The 21,098-nt window shown below is 40.8% G+C and overlaps 1 protein-coding gene across 5 annotated transcripts in view; it reads right to left on the bottom strand.

Annotated features, from left to right (window-relative positions):
- The window catches only part of dip2bb (disco-interacting protein 2 homolog Bb), a 59,843-nt gene that overhangs the window by 20,000 nt on the left and 18,745 nt on the right, over positions 1-21,098 (bottom strand). For 2 of the 5 annotated variants that reach the window (XM_036151898.1, XM_036151900.1), the window contains exons 2-22: positions 20,524-20,595; positions 18,679-18,825; positions 12,392-12,517; positions 11,927-12,268; positions 9,744-9,890; positions 9,543-9,560; positions 8,986-9,105; positions 6,944-7,141; positions 6,651-6,742; positions 5,666-5,776; positions 5,457-5,580; positions 4,877-4,986; positions 4,644-4,746; positions 4,492-4,556; positions 2,959-3,052; positions 2,737-2,856; positions 2,299-2,413; positions 1,616-1,755; positions 481-617; positions 281-361; positions 48-175 (exon numbers count right to left, since the gene is read on the bottom strand). In XM_036151898.1, coding sequence (XP_036007791.1) covers positions 48-175; positions 281-361; positions 481-617; positions 1,616-1,755; positions 2,299-2,413; positions 2,737-2,856; positions 2,959-3,052; positions 4,492-4,556; positions 4,644-4,746; positions 4,877-4,986; positions 5,457-5,580; positions 5,666-5,776; positions 6,651-6,742; positions 6,944-7,141; positions 8,986-9,105; positions 9,543-9,560; positions 9,744-9,890; positions 11,927-12,268; positions 12,392-12,517; positions 18,679-18,825; positions 20,524-20,595 — 2,590 coding nt within the window. Of the gene's footprint in view, positions 1-43; positions 176-280; positions 362-480; positions 618-1,615; positions 1,756-2,298; positions 2,414-2,736; positions 2,857-2,958; positions 3,053-4,491; positions 4,557-4,643; positions 4,747-4,876; positions 4,987-5,456; positions 5,581-5,665; positions 5,777-6,650; positions 6,743-6,943; positions 7,142-8,985; positions 9,106-9,542; positions 9,561-9,743; positions 9,891-11,926; positions 12,269-12,391; positions 12,518-18,678; positions 18,826-20,523; positions 20,596-21,098 lie in introns of those variants that run through there. The other 3 variants (XM_036151899.1, XM_036151901.1, XM_036151902.1) reach the window with 2 other exon arrangements.

Genomic DNA, 21,098 nt, shown 5'->3' with positions numbered 1-21,098 from the left:
CACTAGATGTCAGCAAAGACTAAATTAACTTTCACACATGGGCCTACCTTCCACGGTACACGGTCTTAACCGGCTCCACAGCCAGAGCGGTGGCCACCAGGTCGTCAGCGTTGTGCCTCCGCCCGCTCACCATCAGCAAGCCTTCTATCTTCCCCACCACAAAGATCAGACTGCCCTGTGCAGAGAGAGAGAGAGAGGGGGGGACACACAACGCAGAGTCCTTATCCTGCATGTGGGAGGTTTCACACAACCAGAGACAAGCAGGAAGAGTCGTACTTACTGGGCCAACAAACCCCAGGAGTCCTGACCGCACAAACGGGATTTCTCCTATAGGAACTCCATTTGCGTTAACCGGTATCACCTGAGCAACATCACAGAGAGATGGCCCAATTACAGCAAACAATACAAACCAGCTCCGCTCTCCTCCTTTCCTGTCAGCACATATATGGGAGCTGGTTGGATCATTTCCACCCGGCATACCTCAAAGGTGTTTTTGGTGAGTCCAGGCAGGCCGTAGTACATCATGCCTCCGGCACGGGAGTTGATGATTATCTCCCCTATCTCGTCGGTTTTACACAGCTGTGGAGGTCCGTCTGGCCTGACTATGCACATCAGAGCTAAAAAGTACAAAAGTGGAGACCACGTTATAACCGGAGTCACGCCGCACATCCCGGCAGTAGAGCTGAGGCCTTTCTGTCTGGGATATCAGATGATACAACATAGATTAGTTGATCTACAGACTAAAAACTGTTATTAAGATAATCACGTGTAAAGTTAATTCATCCTGGGAAAACCTCGTGACTGATCAGTAGTCACTGTAGCCGGTAGCTCCGCTGCAGTCAAACATAGAGTTTGTGTGACCAACGCAGCAGACGGGACAGCAGGGGCGATCAAGGATTTGTTACAGATTTTAAATATTATAGACTTACCTTATTATCATCCAAAAATAGCCCCCAATAATACTCACCGAAACCCACTCCCTCTAAATAAACTCTAGCACCATGTACTAACACACTGGAGTGTTGTCCCTGAAAACCAACACATACGATGCTTTTAAAAATCACAGGAATGCTTAATTTCCAATTTGCTTCTGAAGTCAGACAAACTCTACATGAGAGATTTGTTGATAAAAGGAAAAGCTGATTTTGCATTTCTGTTTTGTATCCAGATAGAGTTTAACCGGTGCTTGCAATATCTTAGGCTGTACAGGCTCTGTATTTATGTTCCCATGATGTTCCCACTGTGGATTAGTAAAAACTGACCGTCTAGGACACTGTTGTTTTAAACAAGCAGTTGCAACAAGCTGGCTAACGCTCCTTTTATTCATTGCAACCAGATGCAAAGGCAAATTCATGACTGATGTCTCAATGTGCGTTCTTCCACCTGGATAATCTTCTCATGCAGCGGATTTCTAGAAGGCATTGTCTGACAGATACACGTCCATTGGTGCTTTTCTGTATTTATATCCCAGTAAGTTTTGACGAAATAATTTCTTACACCTTAGAACGCCTAATTGAGCTTTTTTTCTTTGCAGCTTACTATAAAATCTGCATCCACTTGACATTTCTGTCTCTTTCTTTTCACTTGGCTAATGTCTGCCTCGGTCGGTCCTCACCTCCAGGCATGACGTGTCCCACATCTTGTACGGTCAGAGCAGAGTTCTTGTCCTCGGTGTTGACCCGGATGACCCCATAGCTCAGGCCGCCCATAGAAAGGATGGCACGTGCGGGGAGGGGTGCACCTGGGACCCCCGGCCTAAAGAAAGCGAGAGTTTGAGGAGATATGTTTATTTATTCTTAGCAAAATCCGTCCCTTCTCTTTGGGGGGCACTGTTATCCATCAGCCGATATGCAAATGTGCAACAAACAATATATTGATCTATGTAGCAGTTCCATAAAAACATATTCAGGTTTTGGTCTCTTGCAGGACTCTTTGCATATTTTTATCCCGTTGTTTTGGAGCTCTAATGGTAAAAAAAATACATTAGTCGCACCCTGGACCCTCTCTGCAACAGCAGCTACTATTATAATTCATTCGTTGTTTGCTCTGATAGGTCAGATGCATCTTACAGTGGAGTGGATCTTTAAGAGGCAGACAAATAACAATAGAAAATTAAAAAATGAGCAGAACTGCAACCCTCCAAGGGAAAAGGGAAAAAAAATAACTAAAAGCATTTGATGTCTTTTTCTAGGTTTAGTAGGTTTGGTTAAAAATGAAGACAAGGCAATGCATCTATCTTGTTTAGGTTCATCCTAAAGTATACAAAACAATTTCAATAGCAAAGCAACAGTGAGATACCTGCGTATAGCTACCGTCATGGCCTCAGGGGAGGCGGCACAGGGGCAGATAACCTCAGGCTTTAGTCCGTGAGACTGAAACAGGTTCAGGAAGGCATCGCAGGAAGAGACAGACCCTGCAAAAGAGCAGACGGGCCGTTCCCTCGCGTCACATCACATCCATTTAGGTTTGCTACCAGTTCACAGGGTTCCTACACTATTTTAATTTCAAATATGTTTTTCGGCAAAAAAAAATTATAGTGAATTTTAAATTATAAACAATGTATTTTCTAATGAATTTCCAGGGGACGTTTTTACAGTTGAACAGGCTTCAAATACAGAACGCTGAAAAAAGGACGGATGGATCTGGGAAAATACACCAATTAAACTCCAGACTTCTTCAGCCCTTGGTAGGAACCCTTAGTTTAACCAAAAACAGCTTTTTAATGGATCCACTCACAGGGGTTAGCACCATCAGCAACAATGAGCATTCGTAGCGAAGCCAGGCTGATATCTCTCTGGTCCCGATGAGCCATCATGGCCCAGTGCAGATCACGGCACTTCACCAAAGCGACACGAGCTGCAGAAGAAGAAGAAGAACAAGAAGAAGAAAAACGCGTTAAAGAACATGACACAGGCCTTTATACAACATGACTCAAACTGAGAGACTAAAGGCATTCACCTTTATTCATGTGGACCCGCTGCACCCAGGAGAGAGGACAGGCTTTCATCACAGCGTAGGGAACACTGATGGTGTGTATCCTGTTCATTACAGCCTGGGGGACAGAAATAAACCCTGTAAAGTCCACCTACACGCATCCTACAGGGGGCATTCTTACATTTGATGTTTCCACTTTTATTAAAAAATGTTATTACTATTTGTCTTTTAGGTTTTTATCCTCTTTCACTGACCCTCTCATCTAATTCTAAGGCTTCAGATGCTTGTTTTTGAGAAGGCTTCTAATTAAGAGTGGCTTTTGTTTCCCTAAGCTGTCTTTATTGTAACAAACGATCTGGTCGAAGTAGTCCACGATTTTGGCCATTTTGTAAAATAAAATTATTATTATATTTTTGGAAAACCTTGTTTGTCTCCCATCATTGTTGCAGCCTTAGAGTTGGGTTGTGACGTTATGCAGCCATAGGCTAATGCTGCTGGATGACACACCACTCTCTGAACTAATTGCTTCCTCTCCAATTCTGCATTATTTGCAATTATTGCTTTGACCCTGTGTTTCTGCATTTAGCTGTGTCTCGTTACTACACAAAGCCATTAATGGAGCTACTAGTACCATATGTGTACACTGATTTTTTTGTGTGTGTGTGTGTGTTTATCCCTGGCTGAGCGCTCCTGTTTTTTCTTGGAGGATACCAGTGACAGAACTTTATTATAAATGTTTTCCTTGAGATAAAGTCTATTCATCCAGGGTAGACCCCGTGAAGACGCACACCAATAAAATACAATGTATTGTAGGGCTACAGCTATCAATTATTTTAGAAATTGATTAATCTATTGATGTTTTTTGATTAATCGTTTAATCGACAAAGAGATATTCTCAGAAAATTAACATAACCCAATAAACAAGTGTTTTCAACTTAAAAAAACACACACATTTATTGCATATTATAAAAATATTGCAAATGGTAAAATCATTCAATGCTCCCAACATGGCAATTTAATTATTATGGTCTTTATATTTATCGCTGTTTGGCAAAACAGCAGACAATATAACTAGGGCTGCAATGAATAAATGCTTTGATAATTGATTCATCTGTTGTTGTTTTTTTTTGTTTTTTTTATGGATTTGCAGATGATTAATGTTATAGCAAAAGGGGTTTAAAAGTTGTTGTTTTTAACAGAATTTGAACTAGGTGAAGCTAGAACTATGCCCTTTGAGGATTTCTGGGTAGAGCAACTTTACAGACAAAGAAGGTTTTTCATCCTAAATGCAGAATGTATATTTTTGTGTACAAGTTTGGCTTAATTATTGCTTTGAATGGGTTGTTCTTTGAATAAATGGCAGGTTTAGAGTCAGTATTTGCTAATTGTAATCCAACATAGTTACACATTGAGCTCAAAAAGGATACATTTTTAAATCTACTCTCCAGGTTTTTACTTTTCTTTTTTATTATTTTCTAAAGGGCTCCAAAGGTTACTGGAAGAATAACTTCACTAAACTTGTGTTCGATGGATTTATTCAGAGGGAAATATACTCACAGTGAGCACACCATGCCATAAGCCCATATCCTTTTTGAAGTCGAGGACGTTCACCAACGTTTCCCCTTGAATCAGAAACATAAAGCAGGTTACGAAGTCTGCTGTCCTAACCAGGACGCGCTGTATGCCGGCATCACCGGTAATCCACTCACCCTCGCAGTAGTTGCAGGCCTGGGTCAGAGCTTGACAGTGGGTCAGCATGGCCACTTTAGAGACCGCCACACCGACCACCGTGCCTTCTTTGCTGGCCTTGTACTACACATAGAGGACGCGAAATGTGATAAAAACGTGTCAATAAGTCCTTGAACATGTTTAAAAATTTACTATCAATTGGATTATATTCAGGCTAATAACAGTGGCGAGTGAGTGAACACAGCTCTGTTACCTCGATGTAGGCAGGATCCGTGTTGGCTGTGGGGATGTGCGGCTGCCAGTCTTTGGACGGCTTGGTCAGGTATTTAGAGTCTGTTATCACCCACTTCATTCGAGGCCAACCTGGCAGAGAACATCATTAGGAGACCATCAATTAAATATTTAGATTCAAATCATTTAGACACTGTAGTTAAAAGGCACCGACTACTTTATTTGCAAGCAGTTTAAAGCTCGAACCCCTCAAACTCCAGAGGGGGTCAACCTCAACAATCAGACACCTCTGGCATTTAAAAAGCTCCTTTTTTTATTTTCAGCTGGTATATAAATGGTTAATCTATTCAACAAATCCTAAAAATTTAACCAAAAAAAGGGGGAACGGTTATTTTGTAGTTTAAAACCTCATATTATCGTTCTTACACAGTGCTGAACGACGAAAGGAAAAGGGACATGAGCGAGTTATGGAGCACTGAAAACGCTCAGAGCCATTGGTTCTTTTATTGTTAAAGTTATTTGTTTCAATGTGTATCTTGTAGTAACTACAGCGTATTCTTCCCTGAAAACACATCCCTCCACATTCCAGACAGATTGCATACCTTTGAATTGCATTATTTCACCAGTGGGGGTCTTGGGCAGACCCTTCAAGCAGATCTCGCTCGTCAGAGCCAGACCAACTCCACAGCTGCCGAGCAGGAAGCCCACCTGGCTGATACCGGCGTCCTGGAACCACAGCGTGAACAGAAACGAACCAGTTAATCACAGAACGGTCCTCTGAGAGCGCCTCTCTGAGTGATGGGCTTCATACCTTGCGAGACAGCGGCACCTCTATGGGTACGGGTATGACTTCAGCCAGGAGGCAGCCGTAGAAGGCCACCCAGAACATGCCCGGGTCGCTGTTTGGGTACACCAGCGCCACCTACCAAGACAGTTACTTTAACCTTTAGGGTTGTTTTTTGCTGGCTTAATGCTAAAGGAAGTCCTGGTTTTAAATGTCTGCAGATAAAGATCTGGAAATTGCTTCATTCACATCCATCTTCTCACTGACTCTGACCAGCTTCCTTGTTCTTGATTTTCTTTAAGGATTTCCACAGCATAATGCTGCCACCACCATGTCTGATTAGCTTTCCTCCACATATATCGCTTTGCATGTGGGGGGAAATGATTAATTTAGCTCTTATATGACCAGAGCACCTTCTTTCACGTTTGTTTTGTCCCCAACAAGACTGATGGTAAACGATAAACAGGGCTGCTGATGGCTATCTTGCAGCCAATCATCCAAAATGGCCAGATTTGTGGAGAGCTTTACTATTAGCTGTCCTCTAAACAGATCCGAGCACCTGCAAGCTCAGTCATTTTTCTCAGTTATTCAATTACACACCTGTGGACTCTCATTTAGGGGGCTTGTGTAGGCGGTTGTTAGCGCAGAGTAAATGGGGCTGAATACAAAAGCTATCCAGACTTTTCCCATTTTTATTTGCCAATTTTTAAAGCTTTTCCATTTTCCTTCCACTTAACAATTATTCACCACTTTTTGTTGGTCTGTCATGCAAATTTACAGTAAAATGCATTAAAGTATGAGAAAAAGTTCAAAGGGTCCAAATACTGTTGCAAGGCACAGTAACTCCCACCTTGTAACGGGTGGAAAATACGAGCACATTTTGCCTTTACTTGTCACTCTGTGTGAAATGTGGCCTGTTGTTAAAAATAAAAGCGAGTGTTTGCGGTGAATATGGGAGATGTATAGGTACAAAGCAATGTCTGCATCTGAATCTGTGCGTCTGCTGCCTCACTCTGTCTCCCGGTTTGAGGATTTGCTCGTTCTTGGTGCCCAGCTTGTTCAGGAGGGTGTACGCCAGCTTCACACTGCGACTCCACAGCTTCCCTGACACACAGAAGGTGGGGTGGGGAGGAGGCGACACGTTACCACGGCCAACACAATCTCAGATCACAGAGAAAACACGCAGCTTTTACATGTTGGACACCTTTCAAATAACAGAACGTCACAGCTTAGTCTTCCTTCTTTAAATAACCAGTGAACTAATCAAAAACCTTACTCCGTTTTTGACGTAATCTTGCGTCTCACCGTAAGTCAGGGTGTAGAGGGGCTTGCCCGTGATGTCCAACGCAGTGAGAGCGGGGCTTTTTGCCTGAGTGGCCCCCCAACGAGCCAACGCCGCCTGCAGGGCTGGTGGCCAGTTGCTGACCACGCCCAGAGGCTCCCCTTTCACTGGGATGATCTGACGGCCCTCCGGCCTGGGCGTGTTGGGGTCCGGCTGGGGCACTGCGACAGAGAGACAACAGAAGGCATTAGGCTAGTTCACAGGTTGATGAGTCTATTTAGGATGGCATTAAAATAACACTAAATGCATACATTACAGCTTGCAAACACTGCCCCTACTGTACACCTATTATTTTATTTATCCAGGCATGCACCTCTGAGGTTAGATCCAGCAAATAAAAATGATTTTGTGACTTAATGAGTAAAAACAGACATAAGTAAACTGAGTAAATATGTTTGTGTAGTTAAATAATATAACATATTCAGCAAAACTGTTTTCAAAAAGAGGCTTAATAGGAAAACATGTTAATAATTTGTTAGATTACCCAGAAAGAAGCATTAAAAGGTCAACTACAGCACCAAAAAAAAGACCATAACTTTGATTTCAAATCACTTCTTACAGACATGCATCAACCCGATCTGATGTTCAGCGTTCAAGACAGGATAATCGATGATTACTTTTCTAAAAATAATCACCAAAAAGCATAAATTAATGCTTCCTGTGGCTGTAACGCTAAAAAATACGGTGGTACAGGTAGCACAGGTGGAACGTGGGCTGTACAAAAGTCAGGGAAAAGCGAGAGTGGTTATTATCAGCAGCGCAAACTATTAATATTGCAATCTACAGTACAGTACAGTAAATATATAATACTAAACGTTTCATTTTCAGATGTTGTTTTAACATATTAACCAAAGGAGGTTGCATAGTACTGCCTTAACAAAATGTTTGCCCTGTCTTGCAAATGCAATCAAACCTCTTGAGCTTTTCTACATTTAGAAAAAAGAGAAAAAAAAACAAACAAAAAAAAAAAACATTTATTCGCCTTCCAGCCAAAAAACCCCAGTGTGTTTTATTTAATTACAGGATTTCTGAAGGCAGTCAGGTTGAACCAGCTTTGATTTATTAGTAACAGAATATATAAGAGGTTGAATTCTTCACATTTTTATCTGGGAGAAAAACACTAAACAATTTTTCATTTTATTAAAATTAGGCACTACTTTGTGTTTGTTGATTACATAAAAATCCTGATAAAATGAAATGATGTTTGTGGCTGCAACAAGAAAATATAAAGACTTTTTGTATAGCAATGAAACTGGGTCCAAATCATCAGAAGTGTATATCAAGTAATTTCTACTGCTGTTGTGGGCAGCCATGTTAGATTAATGTCAGAATTGGTGAGAAACATCTGACTTTGGCACATTTAATCTCAACCTTCCGGTAATTTCTTAAACTTCATGTTTGGAAAGCTCAGCTTTTGAATAAAACTTAAAAACATATTTCAGCCGCGTCCTTAAACCGATCCTTAGTGCCAGCAGATGAGAATTATTTATTTATTGTTTCTACACACAACACAAGAAGCCGAAAAAGGTAAAGTCCTGGTATACAACCTGTTTTAAAGTGTATCTCTAAAAAGATTTGAGCACTTTTTACTTATTCATAGAGTTCCTCAGTGTTCAGTGCTTGGACCATTATTTATTTTACATCACATATGTTTATGATTGTGAACTATCATTGCCCAGTGGTAGGGATCAGTTAATGTTATGCTTATTTTTCTAAAAAGACTGATAAATCCATTTAATTAGACTATGTATTAAATGAATGGAAATGTATTTTAAGAATTCACAAAAATGGGATTTTCAGTTGAAAAAACCTCTAACAATACAAAAAAAATTGCATCAAATGTGCAAAAATGATGGGAAAAATATGTTTATTAGGTAGTCTGTTTTATTACTGCCCCTATTATTCACAAAAGTCAAAAGGAGAGAACGTGTGTATATGTTTAAGGATAAAGTAATTCACCAGTCAATCAACCTCAAGGGTCACTAAGTTTTATGAGCCGGCGTACCTTGGACGATCTCTTCAGAGTCATCAGTGAAGAAGTCACTGAGCGGGGGTCTCTTAGGCCGCTTCAGGGTGTTCAGCAGCTGCTGGATCTTTGTGGAAACTCTGCTGCTTACAGGAACTCCTGCAAGGAGGGTAAAGGTGGAAACATGCAATCAATAAATAGTCACATTTTAAAGGTCGGGCAACAATAAAAAAAAAAAAAAAAAAAAAACAGGACGTGTTCACAGGTCTTAAAATCCTACAATCTGCTGTTCTTCATTCCATTTCACGCTTTTAGAGAGAGTTTGAGCTTTGACTCATTAATAACTCAGATTTGCGGCAATAAAGAGCAGCAGCTCTACATGGGTGTCGTCCATACTGGGAAAAACACAGAGAGATCTGGGAGAAGGGTTTTTTTCAGTCTCAGGACCACACATGAGGATTGACTTTTGGTGCATGTATGTGTTTGTTGCATCCCCTCCTATGATCATCCAGTACAAACGACAGGGACAGTGAGGGTTCACCGGGAGGCAAAAAGAAAAGAGGCAATAAATATTACACACGAAAAAGTGTCCTTACTCTGCATATTCCCTCTCCCTGTTAGCCAGTCAAATGAACAGGACAGAGTGGAAAAGACCGAAACAAAAAAAACACATTAACTCGGATGTATGTGATATAAAAAGGCGAAAGTCGACACCTTTCTGACGAAAAAGAAAGAGACAAATGTTAACGCGACGACTCGTAGGCTGGTGACTGAGCGTAGCGTGGCAAAGCCGTTACCGTCAGCGGTCTCCATCATGCTGGAGCGGCTGTTCCCGCGGCTCATCCCGCGGACCACGGCGTTGGACGTCAGGTCCACCCGCTGGCCTCTGGACGGGGGGGCCACGGCCGTCACATCTGGAGGGGGGGCGCTGTTCTCAGAAGGAGCTGGAACGAAATCGATGAACAGACGTTTGCACCAGAGAGGAGAGTGAACAAGTAAATGGGAGCACGTCACCACTGCAGGCACTGGAATATATTACCACAGCCTAGAGATGTGGAAAGCTGTCATTTTGTTGCATAAAGGTGGGGTTCACTTTTTTCCAGATCTTTTGCCATTTTCGACATTGTGCCTAATATAATAATTATAATCATGTTAATTTGTTGTCTGGTTTTAATCCGTGCCTAAGGGAGCAGTGGGCTGCCAGTGTGCAGCACCTGGTCTTGCTCGGGGACCAACCCAGAGTGGCAGTCTGTGGGATTCGAACCCTGAACCTTGTTGCGTCTTGCTCTAGCAGCTCCCCCAGTTCTCTACGGATTTTCCCAAAACAGCCTAATTTTCCCAGGAGCTGAGCCCCGACAGACAGTTTCACTCCAACCACAAACCTCAGTGGGTTTTACTGGGATTCATGCGAAGGTCCAACACAAAGCAGAACATAACTTTATATGGGAAACAAAATAATAATTGTTTTCAAACTTTTTTGTATAAAGCCGAGTTGTGCATTTAGCCTCCCTTACTTTGATACCCCTCCTAATAAAATCCAGTCCACTGGTTTATTATAACAGGTGACAGAGCTACAGGAGAAAACGCCATACTCGACACTTTGGTAAATGTGGAGATAAATAAATAAACAGTGTTAAATATATTTCCGCTTTGGGCTCATTAACACCACAGGCCCCCGAGAGTTTGTAGTCCATCCAGCTTCTGGAAAAAGGACATTTCTTATTTCCATCTCGACAACATGGTTATTGAAAAAGTTGCACCTGATTACATCGGGTTTTAGTTTCGTGATGTTTTACTAGAACATCCTAATTGTCTGCTGCGTTAAACAACCAGCATCACCAAATAAGCATTATTGACATGCAGAGCCTGAAGGCGTGAAAGCTTTACCTGTTTCAAGGTGTCTTTTTCTAATATCGATACAATAATATTTCTGTATCAATAAATGTGTGACATGGTGTGGTACCCTATCTGGTGACAATAAGACGTATTGGTACACTGCTTGGATCTGTACTATACATATATATATATATATATATATATATATATATATATATATATATATATATATATATATATATATATATATAGAGAGAGAGAGAGAGAGAGAGAGAGAGAGAGAGAGAGAGAGAGAGAGATAGAGATAGATAGATAGATAGATAGATAGATAGATAGATAGATAGATAGATAGATAGATAATTACTAGTAAGTATAGGGTATAGTTTTTACTTTTTTGATGAGCGTTACTTGTTGCTGAGTAAAAGCCAAGTCAAATAATCACTCTACAAATATATATATATATATATATATATATATATATATATATATATATATATATATATATATATATATATATATATATATATATAATTACTAGTAAGTATAGGGTATAGTTTCTACTTTTTTGATGATCATTACTTGTTGCTGAGTAAAAGCCAAGTCAAATAATTACTCTACAAGTATGTCATAGTTACAAAAAAGTGGGTACCATTAAAGTCTTTGTTTCCAAACTAAGACGAAACTTGATTGAATAATAACTTTAAGATGTCAATACTTTTGACTTCCAGTACTGTTGTGAGGAGCGTTGGATTTATGTTTGACAAGAGGATGTTGTTTACTGTTAACGCAAAACTGTTTATTTCAACTCAACAATGGTTTCAGGACAACAGCCAATGAATAGTGGTAGAGGACACAAATGCTTGATAAATCTGTGTTTGATGTAGCTGCTAACATTTTTTTTGGTTCTTTATTAAACAGAATTAGTCAAATTAATAAGCACAAATGTATTGTTTATTCCCCGCGTCCCCATGAGGGATTAAGCGGGTCAGAAAATGGATGGATAGATGGGTATTGTTTATTATAAAGTAAAGTAATCTCATCACAGCAGTTGCGGGGTCCTTACCAGACTTTGACTACAGAAACAACATGTAGAACCAACGCAACACTTTGCGCACCATGAATATTTCATCAAACTCAGCCTCACCGATGCGACTGTGAGCCAGCATGTCCGTCACGGCTGCAGCGCGGCTCTGCTCCGGAGGCTGGCGGTGAGGGATTTGCTGAGGCTGCGGCGGGGGTTGATGGTGAGGCTGATACAAGGGCTGGTACTGTGGCTTATACTGAGGCTGAGGCTGGCTCTGAGGCTGAGGTTTGGCCTCTCCGTGCGACAGCGTGGAGGAGGCGGAGGAGGAGGTGGAGGAGCCCTGGGTGGTGCGGCTCATCCAGTAGTCTGGGCTCTGCAGGTTGGGATGGACCTGTGGCTGGGGAGCTCCCACTGAAGACTGTCTGCGAGCAGCTGGCTCGTCTTCAGATCCTGACGAGGAGTCTAAGTGGATAACAACAAAAAAAAAGAAAAAAAAAGCATTAATATTCAATTTAACACCCCGATGTCTGGATTTACACCTGCAGTGACAAGGGGATAAAAGAGCCGTCTCCTTTTGGGCCTTACCTGGAGGTGTGCGGGTCTCAATGGGGGACTGCACATAGGTGGAGCGCCGCTTGGTTGGCATTGGAAGTGCCATTTTTTCCTCTTTGTTTTTTGCGAGCGCAGCCTGGACAGCCTCAGTGTGGATATCTGCATAGCCAGAGGACAAAAAAAGATACATGTTCAGTCCAACGTACTCTTGTTCTGAGGCAGAAAACAAGACGGCAAAAGAGGAAACACAAATAAAGGCGTTAAAAAAAACACACTTAAAATGTACGATTTTGCTTTTGATGTCAGTGGCCTGTGCAGACCAACTTGTTAAACAGCTTCTTTTTGTCGTTCTCGACTTGTTGATATTTAAGGCCTGAACTTAGACTTAGACTTAGACAACTTTTTTTGTCATTCGGTATGCACAAAGTGCGTACAGAACGAAATTTAGTTTCGTACAGCTTTTGTAAATCGCAGTAGAAGTTAAATTACAGTATTAGGTGCGGCAGAGATTTAAAAGTAAACAGTAGATTTTAAATATACAGTATACAAACAGTTGAAATGTAACAAAAAAGAGACATTATTTATCTACAGATTGGATTGTGCAAGGGAATTTGTGCATGAATGCATTTGTTCATTATTTTCTATCTATATTTTATTCCCACTTGCTTTTATTCTGTTTTATTTTGCTATATTTTAATCATATAAAGCAATTTGCATTGTCTTTGTACTGAATTGTGCTATATAAATAAATTTGCCTTGCCTTGCCTTGCCCTTGTGCATTTTTAAGACTAGGAGTCCAATAGCACAGGAAAACACTCTTATGACCAACACAAAAGAAATTTATGTTCCTAATAAGATCTTGTAACTAAAGTGAGATTATTCAACCTTACAACATTTAAATATCGACTCTATCTAGACTTGATGACAAAGATTAGATTATTATCAAGAAATGCTGGAGATTAAGCCTCAGGACCATTAGGTTGGATGGATGGGAGGATATTTTGAGTTCTTCTTGACTCTTAGCCTCATTTCAGTGAGATTCTGTTAAAACCTAAAACAAAAATAGAGTTTGGGAGAAGAAAAAAAAAAAAAAAAAAGCTCAGAGGAGAAAAAATGTTTTCTCGATGTATAAATGGAGAAAAGGAATAAGTATGAAGCCACGTAGAGAGAATAAAGCAGTGTATTAGCCCACTCGTGAGCCTACACAGACAAAATGCACACGGCCATAGACACAGAGACGCTTTTTACTCCACGACACCCACAGGCGCATTAAAAAGGCACCATGTGACTGTGAACGCGCTCAGACCGTGCAACAACACATGTGCAAAGAGAATGACGCACTGAAAAGAAAACACGTTTATTACTTCAGTGAAACTGTTTGAGCAGCGAGAGATAAAAATAAATCAAGTGCAGCCCACTGCACAGCGGCAGCAAGACTATAATTACGTAAATGGCACTCTGATGAACAGATTATCCTTCCTCATAATGTGCCAGCCCCCCCTCCACCCCCCACACAATACAGGAGCTTCAGGAGAGGGTGCCTCCTCACACATGTCCTGAAGGATGACGGTGACAGAGACAGTGTGGTGTTTAGAAGCTTGGCACGACACTGGCCGTAGAATCCAGTGGTACAACCCTAAACTGGCGTATGTGGGGGCTTAATTTAAACTGATGAGGGAATAAAAAAACTGATTTAAGGAGTAAGTCTTTATTAGTACTTGACGAAGTGGTATTGTTGACTCGGTGATAATGTTTATGGGCCATAAAAGCTGAAGAAAAGCAAGACGAACAAGTCGGCAGTGAGTTTATTATGAGCCGGGCAAGAGACAAGAAAGCCCGGCTGTTCAGCCTATAAAAGGTTATTTTAGATTATAGTTCTCTTTTGCTCATGTTGACACTGTTTATGCAAAACAAAAATTATCCAATCGGAAGTGCACTGTTCATTTAAATCCAAACCGTTTAAGAAAAATATGGAGATTTCTTAAGTGTTTGGCTATAAACAAAATTTCTACTCATTAAAACTGCCGTACACACAAGTTCTGCGCTGCTGGCGGTACGTAGAGCCGTCGCGGTGCGTGCAGAGGCTGTTAGGCTATTAGCTTTCCGGGTTTTGATGCCTGACTTTGGGACCATTGCTGCATGTTTTCCCCATTCTTTCACAGCCTATTTCCTGTGTGATTATTATGAATAAAGGCAATAGTGTTGCAAAAAGCATGTTAAAAAAAAAGGTAGGCACAAGGGGCACAGTGGTGGCACCGGGGGTAGTGCGTGCGACCCACGTACGGAGGCCTTAGTCCTCAACGCGGCCATCCCAGGTTTGACTCCCAGCATGTTGACCTTTGCCGCATGTCTTCAGCCTCTCTCTCAACTCCAAGTCTTCTCAGTTCACTTTCAATTAACGAAAGTGTGCAGAACAAAAATCGTGTTCTGCACCAAAAATATGGTTGTATATCATGCAGAAAAATGACATTTACAATAACCCTTTTGACTACTGTGATGACAATGATCACAAATAACCCACATTTCCTCACGTTCTTTTCTTTTCCATGATCAGTGTATCACCACCGCTATTCTTTAGGATCCGGTTTGGCAAACGACAGTAGAAGTCCATGCAACTGGCCAAATATTCAAGCGTTATAGCCTACCTAATATTGCATCTGAGCAGCCGTTTCAGATTGTCATATTGCACACATTTACATGGCTGGAAAGGAGATTTCATAAATCTTCTTTCATCTTTATCTTTATTGTCATTGCAACATACATATCTCTGCATTTAACCCAGACCCTTTGGGGGACAGCAATATGGGTTTATGGGTCTTTCTCAGGGACCCAGAGTGGAAGTTGAACCCAGAACCCAGAACCTCCGAGACACAAGTGCAACGATCTAACTACTAGGCCACTACTCCCCTCAAAATTGCGCACCTGTCGTAGAAAATCATTAACTGGCTGTTTTGACAAGTGCTAGCATGTTTCGCTTGAAACTATTCTCAAGCTGCAAGATTCCTGTGTCAAAAATCCAACTATAGGGGCATGTTCCCATGGCGCATGTACGGCAGACCCGGGTTTGATTTTGGCCCGAGGTCCTTTGCTGTATGTCTTACCCTACCTCTCAATCCCCCTTTGTCAGCCTATTTTAACAAAAATTTGTCAGCCTATTTGCTATAAAAATTAGCCACTAGTAGTGCCATAAAAACCCCCAAAAAGGGTAAAAAATAAATAAAAATGCATCTATAGACGTGCCGATTGAATATCAAGTACTGGTTCAGGGTCTGGAACAAGGCATTTTAGGCCCGAGCAGTGAAAGAACTTTTCTCTAGCAGTGAAAGTGTTTTTTCACCTTTTACAATGATGTTTACAGTGGAAGAAAGAGTGCATTGGCTGCTGCAGCTTTCTTTCTCGCTGGTTTATGACGTGCTCTGGAAAGCTGCGCTCATAAAGCTGACTGCAACTTCTTGAAAATAACTGACTTAAGTGGGACACTATCGCATTTTTTAAGCACTAGGACCTTGTGTTTTGGATGACTCCAATTACTATGGGTTAATTGGTGCATTGGGACATCACTAATTGCAGCTACAGATCTGCAAAAAGTGGTGGAATCAGTAAAATGCTGCAGTCGCTAACAGCCGATCATTAGCAAGTTCACTGTGACAGAGGAGCTGATCGCTCTGCTCAAAAGAAACCAACAGAGTGACAGCAGTGGTACTACGTAACTATGGCCATGCATTAAAACACAAGGCAGTTAATGGCTGACAATTCATGCCCGTTTGTTTGGATTTTTTTTTTGTCTGTCAAAAAGATAACAGAAATTTTTCCATGAAACATTTTAACAACGTTTAAATTGGTATATTGTTAAGGGTTATTGACAAAAAAGAAATGCACATCAAGCAGAAGTGAGCTGGCTGTCTCAGCAGCTCCTGCTGCGTCTGCTTTCCCTCCAGTGACTCTGTATAGATCCACTGCTGCTGACATTACAGATGACTCCATAGGTTTGTGGCGTTTCTCGTTCTCTTTTGCAGCTCCCCATCCTTATCAGTCAGTAGCAGGTCTTGCACTTGGGCTTCCCTGGATGTAGCTGAACAAAATACCTAAATAAGGAATTAGGACCACTGTTGCGCCGTCAAACTGCAATTATTCAACATTCAAGAAATGAAGAACCTCAATTGCTGCAGTGCAAGAAATCAAGGAAATAAAAACTGGGATAAGTTCTCAGTACAAAAGCAGCTGAGTTTTTTTTTCTCCTTTTGTTATCACTTGAACAGGCAGTGCATTGTCATCACCTATGAGGTTAGAGAGCAAACTGTTGTCCCCTGAGTGGGACACTGTGGAGCAGCTGATCCAAAAATAGCACATGGAAGGCTTGCTCGTCTAGATGCGGGAAAACATGTTGAGGCTTTGAAAGTTAAGAGTGATCTAACAGCAAGGTATACTGTCCCGGGCTTAAAAATGTTACTGTCTATGCAGCAATAAGATTATGCTGCTCCCAGGTGTACTGATTGTTAATTTTAAGGTCTTAGCACAAGATTTTCACAGACAGATAAAAAAAAATTCAATACAGACAATAGTGCAACACAAAGTGTTTTTGCTAACCATCTTTTTTGTTTTCATTTTAGCTTTAAAGTAAACCAGACCACAAGAATCCAGCTGCTTTTGAGTACAAGTCCAAAGCTAAGGCTAAATGAAGTGTTTTCCAAAGAGAAAGTAACCACCGTCACATTATGACATATCAGGAGTCCCGCCAGCGCATTTCAGCGTAACAGCCCCATTACGCTGCCTGTTGTCAAGGCAAGTTTATTTATATAGCACTTTTCAGTAACACGATGATTCAAAGTGCTGTACGTGAACAGAAAAAAATCATTACAGAGGGAAATATTACAAAGGAAAAGAAAACATTCCATTAACAAAGGAATAAGCTGAGTAAATGCTTGACTAGACTTCTTTAGTTTCACTGGAACAAGCTTCATCACTTTCAAAGCTAAATTGTTTCTATTCATACATTAACAAACACACAGAAAAAATAAAATCACAGTACTTAATTATTTCTATTCATAATAAGAAACACACTAAATAAATACTTGGGGTCTCTTTGATCTAAAGTAGTTTGTCAAAATTACGCTGAAATTAGACCAATAAGCTCATTTTTTAATTTTTACCTGCACTACTCATATTGTCTTACACATAATCTTTCCGCAGATATATAAAATGCCTTTTTTGGTTTGCCGCTACATTCCAGCCAAACGTCAAATAATATATATTTATATTCATAAATCCCTCAGTTTAACGCATCGGTGTATGAATGCTTGAACAGTGAATGCTGCTCTAAGGCTGCTTTTAGTTGTTGGTGTGACTAGAGAAGAGCTTTATAAACTCAACCCACACAGTTGACCATAAAGGTTTTCTGCAATGGTTCATTCTGTGATCTCATTTAAAAGTGTCTGGTCAAACCCAAAGGTCCCCCAGATTACCAAAAATATTAATAATAAGGCACTGATAAAAACACAGCATGAAGTCTCATAAAATCTCATATCATTAATTGGTCATTACTTCATTAATTTACTGATTATTAGCGTTATACTATTACTATACTATTAACTGTTATACTAAGGAAGAGAAATAGATCTGACCATAAAGTAGCTTTTAACTCATTACAGCAAAAACAGTTCCATGTTTGTACCTGTGTGTATGATTCATTTTCAATGCTTCAAGGGTGCCCACAGTTTTGGGTCTTGTATGTGAAATATGAACGGGAAATATTAGGTCATCATATTTAAGTCGCTCTCTTAGTTTTATCCCTGGTTTTGCCTTTTGTTTTCCTGCATTGTTATAAACATTGTTCATCTCAGTAACTCAGTTTAACAGACAGGCTTTGGTTCATATGTCTTCATATTTACCCTGCTGTGGTGTTATTGTGACTCCCATCAGAACAGAGCAGAGGGAAACTAACAAAATGAAGCAGCGAGAACACCAGTGGACGTCTTCGTGTGATTTTTGTGTAATTTTTCACCTCATCTTAACTTCTGCGTCTCTCCACCGACATCCTTTTTGCTGTGAGAGTGGGGGTCCTCACAAAGGGGTTCCCCAGCTGCAACCCAGCGTCGCTCTCTGTCTCTCTAATCCCCTCAGTCTCCCACAAGCAAACACACTTCTAACAAACACCTGTTTAATTGGTCCCTTTGAGACAACCCGGCGTGCGGTTTAAAAAAAAAACACATCGCCCCTCATCGAGCCCAGCTGATGTTGCCCCATCAGAAGTGGTTTAGGTTTATTATATCTTTGAATGAGAAGCAAATCAAATTTCCTTTTATGCATGATGGATTGCTGACCTGATCTGTAGCGGTCATCCCTGGTTCCTCCGTTACGATGCGTCCTGCGAGAGCGACGTTCACGGTAGCGGGACGAGTTGGCAGGCGCGGGGGCGTGGCTGGACGAACTGGGAGCAGGCGGCTGTACGTCATTCTGAGGGGGCGCCACTGTCAGGTAATCACAACAAACCACCTTTAGTGCAAAAAAAAACACCCCATCACAAACATTTAATGAGAACACTGAAGCACAAGTTCTGGGTTTTTAACACTGGCAGATTTGTAGGGGGGCAAAAGGTCTGTTATCACCCTAAAATAATCTTCATTACTTTATCTTGGTTATGCACAGGGGAAGTCTAGAGTCTGTGAGCAAAGTCTCAGGAAGAATTAGCTGCAGAAAAGCACACTTCTAACTACAGATGCCCTGAGAAATTGGTTCAAGAATGTATCTGTCGATTTTCAGCTCAGTCAGCCCTGGTTGGATACAGTCCTTGAACCCACCATGTCTAAAGCTACGTTCACTCTGCAGGTCTTGATGCTCAATTCCAATTTTTTGCTTAAACTGATTTTTTTTGTGTGTGGTTGTTCGTCCTACTAGTTACATGCGACCGCAACCAGACTTCAGTCTGAACGGATCAAGACCCTAAAGCGACCCAAATGCGCATATAACAGAAGGAGAATGTAAAAGTCATACAGTAGCGCAGTGGAAGTAATGGTGGATGTAATTGTTGATAAAAACGTAATAGTGAATACCGACGTCTCTGTGCTATAAAGTTGCTGAGCAATGGGATCGGACAATATTAAGACCACATCATAACGAGACAAAGAAAGGTACAAGAACAGCTAATAAAATTGTTTGTTTGTGGAACCATGACTGATGTCTGTGTGGATGTGTAGTGAGAGCCAGGACAGTGACGTAAAAGAACGATGAAATTGTTCAGACACGGACGCGTTTAAAACAATCTGATACGTATACGATTTACTACTACATATGGAAGTGGCACAAATCCGATTTTTTGGGGGGGGTGAAAAGATCGGAATTGGGCCGTTCACGCTGCCATGAATAAGGCGGATATGAGTCGCACGTGGGCAAAAAGATCGTATTTGGGTCGCATTTCCCTGCTGTGTGAATGTAGCCTTAATGTCAACAGGTGACTAACAATAAAACTCTTATGTAAGGAGGGTGTCACCGAGGTACGAAAGCTTGACGTTTCCTGCCTTCACTAGCAGCGGAGCGTCTAAACATGCAATCAGTGGAAGCAGAGAGAAGCTAATTAAAAAGGGAGGCTGTATTTTCTATGACACGTCGAGACACGTCTGCGTTTTCTGCGAGAAGAAGAAAGAAGTTGTTTTGAGCTTTCCGCCAGTGTCACCCACAGAGCACGCTGGATTTGGAAAAGCTGGCGGCCTTTTTTTGGAAGTGTCAGAGTTGAGGTAAAGAACTACATCCCCAAGAATACACACACAAAGATATGCAGGAATTTTTATTCAAATTTATCACAGCGTGAGAATCTTACACCAGCCAAAACTTCTAAAAAAAACAACAACAAAAAAAAACAATGCCCAATGACTGAAATCAGCTCAAATAAATAATTATCTTAACTCTGTAGAATGTATCTTCTGTGTATTTTATGGAACATCAAACTGCTTGATTTGAGTCTAGTGCTTTTATCGTTCTTCCAGGAAAGATATCTAAATCAATGTGTTTTTTTTTTTTCTTCATTAAGAAATATGATTGCAGAAAAACATCTTAACAAATGCAAGTTGGCCACAACATTAAAACCACCCAAAGCAAGAAGGCTAAAATGTCTTTTCCCCTGGGAAGAGTCTACGTATGCTACTGGAAATCAAGAGGAGATCTGAGCTTACCTGGAGTTTGGATTATGTAGGGAGCCAGGAGTTTGGTCCTCTTCTTCTCGTAGCCCTTCTGAGTGATGTCGCCTGTGAAACAAAAATGTTACAGAGATTTAAATCTGCAGAACGACACAGGAACCTTAGCTTAGCATTAAAACACTAAAGAAAATGACTCCTTTCAAAAGAAGCCATCTGTGATCAAGGAAGGAGCGACAAAAATCTGTAATAATTAAAAATTATGGAGAAAGAAGCAGAAGGGAAGAGATCATTTTTACTAGATTAAGAACTGGACACACATATCTGAATGAGTTTTTATATATATTAGGGAAGAGAAATGATGATATATGTGAGGGTTGTGGAGCAAAAGAAAATGTGGATCATGTTCTGATGAAATGCATTAAATATGCAACGGAAAGAGAGAGGATGAGGAAAGTAATTATGGAAAATGGGAGAGAATGGAGTATTAAAGGAATATTAGGGCGAGATGGAGATATAGAGGAAAATATGGTAATTAATAAAGCATTGTTTTTATTTTTACATAACACAAAATTAAAAAATAGAATATAGTAGGTTGAGCCACAGAGTTACAC

This window comes from Fundulus heteroclitus, chromosome 20 (genome assembly GCF_011125445.2).
Source record: "Fundulus heteroclitus isolate FHET01 chromosome 20, MU-UCD_Fhet_4.1, whole genome shotgun sequence".
Classification (NCBI taxonomy): Eukaryota; Metazoa; Chordata; class Actinopteri; order Cyprinodontiformes; family Fundulidae; genus Fundulus; species Fundulus heteroclitus.
The sequence above is the reverse complement of the archived record's forward strand: the minus strand, read 5'-3'. Positions and strand labels throughout refer to the sequence as shown.